General features: G+C 50.8%; 1 protein-coding gene across 1 annotated transcript in view; it reads left to right on the forward strand.

Moving 5' to 3' along the window:
• Nucleotides 1-9,568, forward strand: part of WNK2 (WNK lysine deficient protein kinase 2) — a 191,408-nt gene that overhangs the window by 124,165 nt on the left and 57,675 nt on the right. The window contains exons 17-20 of the mRNA XM_011996877.1: nt 1,105-1,221; nt 4,921-5,091; nt 5,194-5,239; nt 5,798-5,917. Of these exons, the coding sequence (XP_011852267.1) occupies nt 1,105-1,221; nt 4,921-5,091; nt 5,194-5,239; nt 5,798-5,917 (454 nt within the window). The remainder of the gene's footprint in view (nt 1-1,104; nt 1,222-4,920; nt 5,092-5,193; nt 5,240-5,797; nt 5,918-9,568) is intronic.

A 9,568-nucleotide genomic window follows, 5' to 3' on the forward strand; every position in this document is an offset into this window, starting at 1 on the left:
TATGTGGCACTCCAGTCACAGCTGGCTGGATGCTCCAACTTTGGCCACAGTGTACTCCTCTTAGACAACATCGCAGTCACATGCTACACTAAATTAAGCAGTGAATCACGGAACACAGCACAAGCCAGCACTTCGTTTAGGGGTATATGCAGGTGGTGCTGCTGGGGTTGGGGTCTGGGGTGCCAGGGGAGTGTGGAGCGCAGAGGAGCTCTGCTTTGCAGCCAGCTCGTTATAGTATAGGGCAGATGTGCCCATCCCAGAAGGGATCTGAGACCACGGATGCCCCAGGCAGGGCCTAGAGCATCTTGGTGACTGCAGAGGTGAGTGCGTGGGAGGAGGTACCATGGCAGGAAAGGGGCAAGGTCTGGACCCCACTGGGTGGTGGCACAGGCTGAACTCTTTCATTGGTATGGTTTTATGAGATGCATAGCATTCTCTCTGCCTGAGTGGCCAAGGATGTAGCCAGAGCCTGGTGTGAGCCCGGGGTCACGTGCCCATTGTGAAAGTTGGGGACTTGGACGTGTCCTGAGTCCCTGGTCTGGAGGCTTTGTGGCATTCAGGCTATGGTGTGGGACCTCCCCTCAGCCATGACAGGAGCTGCTCGTTGGACATCAGGCCACGCTTGCCTGTGTGCCAGGGCCATAGTTGAAAGTCAAAGCCTGAGGCTGGGAGAGCAGGGAGTGCACAGACCGAGAGGTGACTTGTGGCCATCCTGCTATAACCTTCCCATCTCTCTGTTGTTTTCTGTCTCCCACAACCTCCTGCTGGCTGGAGCCTTTGCTTTCAAACCCACCCTGCTTGTCTGTCATGACTGCCTGGGCACCTGTGCCCAAATGGACCCCTTCCCCTCTTCCCAGTCCCCATCCTTGGCCCCCTCCATCTTATGCACTCACCTGTTCTGCAGATGGCTGGATCGGCCTCAGGGTCTGTGACCAGCTGCAGCTGGGGCAGGGCAGTGCTGGCCCAGGTCCCAGGCTGTCTCTTATACACATCTAGATGTGTATAAGAGACAGGGGTGGGGGGGTGTGGGGGTGTGGCAGGTGCGCGCGTGGGTACGCGCATGGCGGGTGCGCACATGGCAGGTGCTGATGGCGCCCCTTCCAGGTCTGCAACACTGGGGACAAGATGGTGGAGTGCCAGCTGGAGACGCACAACCACAAGATGGTGACCTTCAAGTTCGACTTGGATGGAGACGCACCTGATGAGATAGCCACGTATATGGTGAGGCTGAGTCTAGGTGGCTTGCCTCCTGGTGTTCCTTGGGCATGTGTGGGCCTGAGCAGAGCGCCACAGGTCACATGTCGAGCCTGGCCCTGTGTGGAGGTGTCGGTTGGCCCGGGGGCTTTTCGGGGACAGTGCTGACCTTTTACGCCTCGGGCTCTTCCCCACACTGGGCGGAAACCCCTTGGATTTGGAAGAACAGCTTGAAGGATGTTCTAACCATTCTAAGATGCTGCTCCCTGAGGGCTTCCGGAGCATCCGAGCCCTTCCTCGGATAAATAAAAGGAAGCCTTGTGGGTAGGTTCCTTGAGTGAGGCATGGGGAGGACATCCCGGAGTCTAATGTCCTATGGTCCTTACTTAGAGCTTCTTCCAGCCTCCCCAGCTGGGGTGCGGGTTCTGAGCCCTGACCCACGTCCCATATCCCCTCCCAGCTCTGCTTGCATCTCCCTCTGGAGCCACCCCTCCCTGCCTGTGCAGACCAACCTGAGTCCATGAGCACCTTGTAGGCCTTCACGGCCCCACCCCTGTTGTCCCCAGCACCTGACCCAGGCTAGGAGTGGGGATGGTTTTCGGGCCCTCAGAGACTCTCCATCTGAAAGCACAACGAAGAAACATGGAAAGGATGCACATGTGTTCCTCAAACTTCCTGGTCCATCCGTGACTGCCTCCCAGGAGGACATTCTCCCCAGACCGTTATTCCTGCACGAGTGAGGTTTAGGGAGCCAGGTCCTACAGGGGCCAGCAGCACACTGGACAGTGTTGTAGCGCTCGCTCCAGATGGCCGCCAAGTGCCTGGAGTGGGCTGGCATGAGTAGGGAATAGAATATTCCATTCAAGTTAATAAGATAGATTGCCCCATGTGCCTGCCTGCGGCTGCTGCATTGCACATCATCAGAAAGCTGCCCCCATTGGGCTGCATCCCCTTGACCACCCCTGCCCTGGCTTCATGAAATCCTCCTGTGGGCTTTGCAGGGGAAGCCCCTGGCTTTCTGCTCCTAGGCGGCAAGTCCCTGCCTTAGGGTCTGCTTTGCAGAGACACCCTGGACAAAGCCCTCCCAGAGCCCAGGGCCAGGGCATCGTCCCCTGCAGCGTTAGAGAAATTCTTCTGACGCTTGCTACAGTGGTCGCGAAGACTTTATTCAGGACTGTGGCAATGGGCGAGAGAGAATGAGTTTAACTCCGAATGCAGCAGACACCACAGGGGATTGGTAGCAGAGGAGCAGCATGGTGATGGGTGGCTGGAAAATAGCTAAGAGGAGACATCAAGGTTGGGGATTCTGGAGAAACTCTCGTAACAGGATCGGTGCTGCGGGCAGGTGAGAGGCTTTGTTCAACCTCAAAGGTGGGAGATGAGGAATATGGTCAGATACAAAGGCTGGGAATTCTTGCTACAACTGGCTTAGGCCGAAGACATGATGGGGCCTAGTCAAGCCTATTTGGAGGGTCAGAGGCGCCAGCTGTGCGTCAGTCAGGGAGGAGCCTTTGTCAGCAGCAGGCGGCTGGTTCGTCAGTGCAGCACGAACACCAGGTCCTCGCTGGGCTGCTGAAACTGGAGAACATTTCTTCTCTCATCTTACTGTTTTTTTAACCTGTGTCTTGTATTACTTTATACACACGTGTTTCAAACAGGATAAAGCATAATAATAAGTGCATTCCCGTGAAGTTATCACTCAGCCACCGGCTGATGCTGCGTGTGCGGCTGACGCTGCGTGTGCGGCTGATGCCTCCAGCGCCCGTCTGCCGGAGCAGGAAGCCACACACGCGACATCAGCCACATCGGCCTGTGTCGTATCCACTGGCCCCCTGGTTTTCAGTCTTCTTGTGTGTCTCTGTGTGTGAGTCTGTGAGCTGCACACATGTAAGTCCTGCACAGTAAGCAATGCGGCTATCTTTAGCTGTGTGCTTTGTAAAAATAGCATCTTCTCAAGCCTTGTTTTTTTCACTCAGCACTCGGATACTCCTCTCATTTTACTGCTTTTTCTGTCATCTTAGTAAACCAAGTCACCTAACATACCTGTCTGAAGTAAGCATGCTACAGATACACAAATTTGGTCTGTAAAAACAGTCCAGCAGCCCTCCTCCTCGTAGCCTGTTCCTATCCCAGGGACAGACTGGCTCCAGGGACTCAAGTTGAAGGGTGGGTATGTGGCCAGCGGGACAAGCTTCTGCCCTGTGGACTGTCTTCCTGTGAGCGTGAGGTACCGGCTGTCCTGAATGTCCCATCAGTGGTTAGAGGTAGGCAGGCCTTGGATTCATCGTTCTGACCATGACGACCTTGCCAGCCCCTTAGTAAAGGTGGAACTGCAGAAGTTTCATTTAATTGGCATGGATTCTAATGCCAGGTTTTACCTGGACCTTGTAGTTTTAGATTTTTGTTTTGTTTTCAAGTTAATTTTATTCTCAACATACTTAAAAAGAAACATAATATGAAAACATTTTCTAGTTGCAAAGGGGTTCTAGTTCAGTTTTGTTTAGTGAAAGTTTCACAAAATTGGAACGTTGCTTAAATTCTCATATGTGGCACTCCAGTCACAGCTGGCTGGATGCTCCAACTTTGGCCACAGTGTACTCCTCTTAGACAACATCGCAGTCACATGCTACACTAAATTAAGCAGTGAATCACGGAACACAGCACAAGCCAGCACTTCGTTTAGGGGTATATGCAGGTGGTGCTGCTGGGGTTGGGGTCTGGGGTGCCAGGGGAGTGTGGAGCGCAGAGGAGCTCTGCTTTGCAGCCAGCTCGTTATAGTATAGGGCAGATGTGCCCATCCCAGAAGGGATCTGAGACCACGGATGCCCCAGGCAGGGCCTAGAGCATCTTGGTGACTGCAGAGGTGAGTGCGTGGGAGGAGGTACCATGGCAGGAAAGGGGCAAGGTCTGGACCCCACTGGGTGGTGGCACAGGCTGAACTCTTTCATTGGTATGGTTTTATGAGATGCATAGCATTCTCTCTGCCTGAGTGGCCAAGGATGTAGCCAGAGCCTGGTGTGAGCCCGGGGTCACGTGCCCATTGTGAAAGTTGGGGACTTGGACGTGTCCTGAGTCCCTGGTCTGGAGGCTTTGTGGCATTCAGGCTATGGTGTGGGACCTCCCCTCAGCCATGACAGGAGCTGCTCGTTGGACATCAGGCCACGCTTGCCTGTGTGCCAGGGCCATAGTTGAAAGTCAAAGCCTGAGGCTGGGAGAGCAGGGAGTGCACAGACCGAGAGGTGACTTGTGGCCATCCTGCTATAACCTTCCCATCTCTCTGTTGTTTTCTGTCTCCCACAACCTCCTGCTGGCTGGAGCCTTTGCTTTCAAACCCACCCTGCTTGTCTGTCATGACTGCCTGGGCACCTGTGCCCAAATGGACCCCTTCCCCTCTTCCCAGTCCCCATCCTTGGCCCCCTCCATCTTATGCACTCACCTGTTCTGCAGATGGCTGGATCGGCCTCAGGGTCTGTGACCAGCTGCAGCTGGGGCAGGGCAGTGCTGGCCCAGGTCCCAGGCTTGGAGAACGGAGTTGCTTCTCAAGATGAGGCTGTTCTCCTCTCATCCTGGGGCCATCCATGTCACCTGCTGTGCTGTCTAGCCTCTGTCTTGGGGACCACACCCTTTTACCATGTCTTCCCAGGGTAGACATCCGTCAATCTGGATGAAGACCCAGGGCGGTCTTGGCTTGTGGGCGGTCCTCACCGGCAGTATGTCCCTTTGCAGGTGGAGCATGACTTCATCCTGCAGGCCGAGCGGGAGACGTTCATCGAGCAGATGAAGGATGTCATGGACAAGGCAGAGGACATGCTCAGCGAGGACACGGATGCTGACCGTGGCTCTGACCCAGGGACCAGCCCGCCACACCTCAGCACCTGTGGCCTGGGCGCCGGGGAGGTGAGGTTGTGAAATCGGGGTGGGATGTGGCGAGAGTGCAGTGGCTGGGCAGGTGGGCGCTGCAGCTCAGTGAGCTCATTTCTGACCCTCTACCTCATTCAGGAGAGCCGGCAATCCCAAACCAACGCCCCCGTGTATCAGCAGAACGGTGAGTCTGCAGCTTCCCTCCCTGCTTTTAGCAGGCATTTGATCAAAGTCCTCGCTCAGCATCTTATCAGGGGTTTGGCCATTGCATGGGGGGATTATGGAAGCATGTGGTGACCAGGGGCCCCAGTCTGGGGACAGCTGCCCCGTCTGAGGAGCTGTCATCTGCAACCAGCATCAGGCCTTCATGGATGGTGCCCTGGGCATCCCAGGAACCAAGCCTATGCCAGGGGTCCTCTTGGGAGCTTCGGGGGCTGCCAGTGAGGCACCCCGGGTCGGCTGTGCACCTCTTGCCCTCTGGTGTGAGGGAAGAGCAGGCAGAAGCCAATCACCAAGGCCTCTTTACCAAGGGGCCTGGGGAACCCACCTGCTTCATGGAGGGAAGTGATGGGGATTAATGACTGGGAACAGTGTTCTCTGCCCACACCCTTCCTGGAGAAAATCCCATAAATGTAAAGGAGTTCCCCAGACCCACTGTGGCAAGTCTGGTGCAGGTGATGGGGGTCACACCGGCCTGGAGACGCTCACTCACTCAGCATGCTGTTTCTGTTCTGCCCTTCAGTCTTGCACACTGGGAAGAGGTGGTTCATCATCTGTCCGGTGGCTGAGCACCCCGCCCCTGAGGCCCCTGAATCTTCGCCCCCACTTCCTCTCAGCTCCATGCCTCCAGAAGCCAGCCAAGGTATGAGCAGCCCGCGCCCACGCAAACCCCTCCCTGTTTCACGTGCAGGCCTCCTTCTGTGCATGACCCAGGTATGTGCACAGTGCCCAGGGCTATGCAGGGCGCTCACCCTGCCCTGTCACCCATGGCACAGAGAAGCCTGTGGGGCTGTGTTCCTATCCCTGTTTTCTGCCGAATCAGCTCAGTCAAAGCAGCCTCCAGGTTTGAGTCTGCTCTGTTACCCCACCAAGCAGGTGGCTCGCATGGCCACACAGGTGTGTGTTGAAGATCTCCACTGTCCTTCCTTCACAGTGTTAACCTGGCAACTCCTTGCTCCTGTCCCTTTCCTCTGCGCCGCACACCTGCAGCAGACACGCCTCTGCTGATTCTGCTTGCTTTGGGGGGTGGGGTGGGAAAGTCCCTGCTGGCGCTGAGATTCTGATTTTAAAGTGTTCACACAGACGTTTATCACTGTGCATTGATCTGCACCTGCACCTGCCTGTACCGATGCCAACAAGCCCATGCTTTGGGCTGTCAGTTAAATCTTGATAGTCCTTTGGGAGGCTGAAAATAGTCACTTGAACAAATTTAAGGTTTAATTCCCTATCAGTTGGCAGGGGTAAGTTACTGATTATATAACTTGACATAACCTTATGGCACATTCATAAAAAATATCTGTAAATCATTTTTAATTTCATATCATGTGCTTCCAGTGACTCCCATTATCTTTTGGAGATTCGTTCCCATGGGGGACAGGTCAGCCTAATAACAAAATCCAAATGAAGCAACGAGCTGAAACAAGGTGACCTCAGGTAAAAGGCTTGGGCCCAGCCTGGGCTGAGAAATCGGAGAGAAGCAGCCTTGCCTACAAGATTGAATTTTTAAATAAGTATATGTTCATATATTACTTCTGGATTTAAATACATACACACCAAATTATAAGAAAAACCCTTCTAAGAGCTAATTTTTCCTGTGACGTAGGGGTGCAGGGGACACTGTGGTGTAAGTTTAGGGGACAGTATGGTTCATAGAAAGAAGTTAAACCCTCTTTCCTTCATCTATGCACTGAGTGACCTCAGGAAACCTGTTAGAGCTGGTTTCTTTCTGTATTAAAAAAAAAAAAAAAGGGAAAATTGGTGGCAGATCTGTTAATTTAGATTAACCATCTACTGAGAATAACCAAAAAATGATAAACGTCATCTGTGTGAAGGCATTTGAAATCTGATCATAGTGGAGAATTATTAGGCTGGGATCCAAGGAAGGATGGAGACATAGGGACGTGAACCTAGTTTTGGCTCCTTTTCCCCAGGGAGCATCTCTCATTCCTGCAGGGGTGGCTAAGAGGCTGTGTGGCTTCAGCAGCCTCAGCAGGCTAGAGAAAGGGAGCTTATAGAGTCCAGGGCCCTGAGGGTGGTCTTGCTGAAGTGCTGTTCTGGAGAAGGAAGGACCAGCTGGAAGGAGACAGGCCTGCAGAGAGAGGAGCCCACCTCAGAGCATCTCAGCCCCTCATTAGGATGGTCTTGGAGTGCTGTGGGTTCAGGCATGTGCACGAAAGTCCTTTCTGCAGGAAGGAATATTATTCTGGGCCTCACGTGACTTGTATGAACAATTTTGTGAATATAATATCTGGCACATAATAAAAATGACCAAAGAGTTGGGTTCTGGGTAAGGTAGAGGAAGCACACACACTCATTTTTCTTTCCACTGAAATGCACTGTAAATCCTGGACAGATGTGTGGCATAGCTGTCTGAGTACTTGGGAAAATTTTAGCAATGGGAAGATTGGGGACACACCCCAGAATTCAAAGTGCCACTGAGCTGCTGGTGAGTTGAATGTTTTCCTCTGATATTTCCTGGTTTGAACAAAGTACAGCCCAAGGACCAGAAGCAAATGCTTTGGTGCAGGCAGGAAAGCCTCCAGGAGAGATCCTGTAGTTCCAGCTCCCAGACCAGGAAAGGCAACTCCTAAAGCTCAGAGAAGAGAGAGAACCCCTCCCCATTTCTCACCCCGCTTCTCTTGCACCAGCACCCAGACAGTTCTGGAGGTAACAGGAGCAGCAGGTAATAGGAACATGCAGGAGCCAAAATAGTGAGAGCAGAGAACCGTTCTTTATTTGAGGAAGCCAGGGCTCTAGGAGCACAGAGCCAAAACCTGTCGCATTTTTTTTTTCTCTGTCCTCTTGCCACCTTGTCATTCATGGCACAGTTACAGAATTGGGTGGTTTCTGTTCAGAGGTTTGGAAAGGTGAGTCCTAGGGAACCAGGAAGTATCATGGAGAGCACAGAAAAGGAGTTTGGAAAAGTAACCCTGTAGTTGTTTATGGACTCCTGGGCTCACCCCCAACCTGTGCATGCATGCATCTGATCCTAATAGCATGTAAGAAACTTTGGCAACTGAGCTAATGAGTAGACCTCGCCCAGGTTCCAGTACACCTGTTTCAGATGCGATTAGTACTGCGAAGGCATTAAAAGTGGAACTGACCTGTAGCCACAGCCCATAGAAGGCAGGTTGCAACTTGCAGTCTGAATCTAACTAGGTTGATTGCCTACTGAAGCAAAAATATTAACATTCATCATAGGGTTTGAACAAGTCTCAGGATTTCCTAATGTCATGAAAATGTTCAGAATAGAATTAGAAATAATTTGGCAAATGAAAAGCCATGAAAATGTTAACTTGCATGGAAAAAGATAGCCATGGTGCCAGTGACAAGATGATGTAGATTTTGGGATGATCTGACAAAAACTTTAAAGTAACTGTTATAAATATAACTGAAAAAGCAGTGACAAACATTCTTGAAACAAATGATAAAGTAGAAAGTATCTGCAAAGAAACAGAAGATGCAAAGAAGAAACAAATGGAATTTTTAACATTGAAAGTTAAAATACCTGAAATCGTCCAACTGGAAAACAGGGGAGAAAGATAGAAAAAAATAAACAGAGCTTCAAGAAACTGTGGAACAATAACTAAAGGGCTGACTTGTGTGTCATTAAAGTCTCAAAAGGAAAAGAAAAAGAATGTAGTGCTGAAAACATATTTGAAGAAATAATGCTAAAAATCTCCCAAGTTTGGTGAAAGACATAAGTCTACAGATTCTAGAAGCTAAGCAAACCCCAAATAGGTTAAATGCAAATCAATCTGCTGAAAAGTAACGACAGCCAGACCCAAATTATGCGTTACCTAGATTGGAACAGTGATTCGAATGACTATAGATTTCTCACCAGAAGGTGTGGTGTTCAGAAGAAAGCAGCAGGCCATTTTTAAAATGTTGAAAGAAAAAACTGACCATTCAGAATTCTGTTTCCAGGGAAAATACCCTTCAAGAATGAGGCTGAAGTAAGGCCATTCTCAAATAAAGAAAACCAAGGGAATACATGGGCTGCACATCTACTCTAAAATTAGAATTACTAAAGATCTTCAGGCAGAAAGGAAATGAGACTAGGAGATAACCTGGAATATCCGGGCTGAAGGAAGAGCAACAGAAGTTGTAAATATAATAGACTATTCTTCTCCTCGAGTTCTTTAAAACATTTCTGACAATTGAAGTAAAAAAAAGATTGTAACAATGTTTGATAGAGCTTTCAATGTATGAGGATGTCATATATAACACAACTATGATATGGCAGGTTACCTATACATTACTACATTCCAATTCAAGTGATAGACTACTAATT

The sequence above is a fragment of the Mandrillus leucophaeus genome, unplaced genomic scaffold, assembly GCF_000951045.1.
Source record: "Mandrillus leucophaeus isolate KB7577 unplaced genomic scaffold, Mleu.le_1.0 Scaffold527, whole genome shotgun sequence".
Classification (NCBI taxonomy): Eukaryota; Metazoa; Chordata; class Mammalia; order Primates; family Cercopithecidae; genus Mandrillus; species Mandrillus leucophaeus.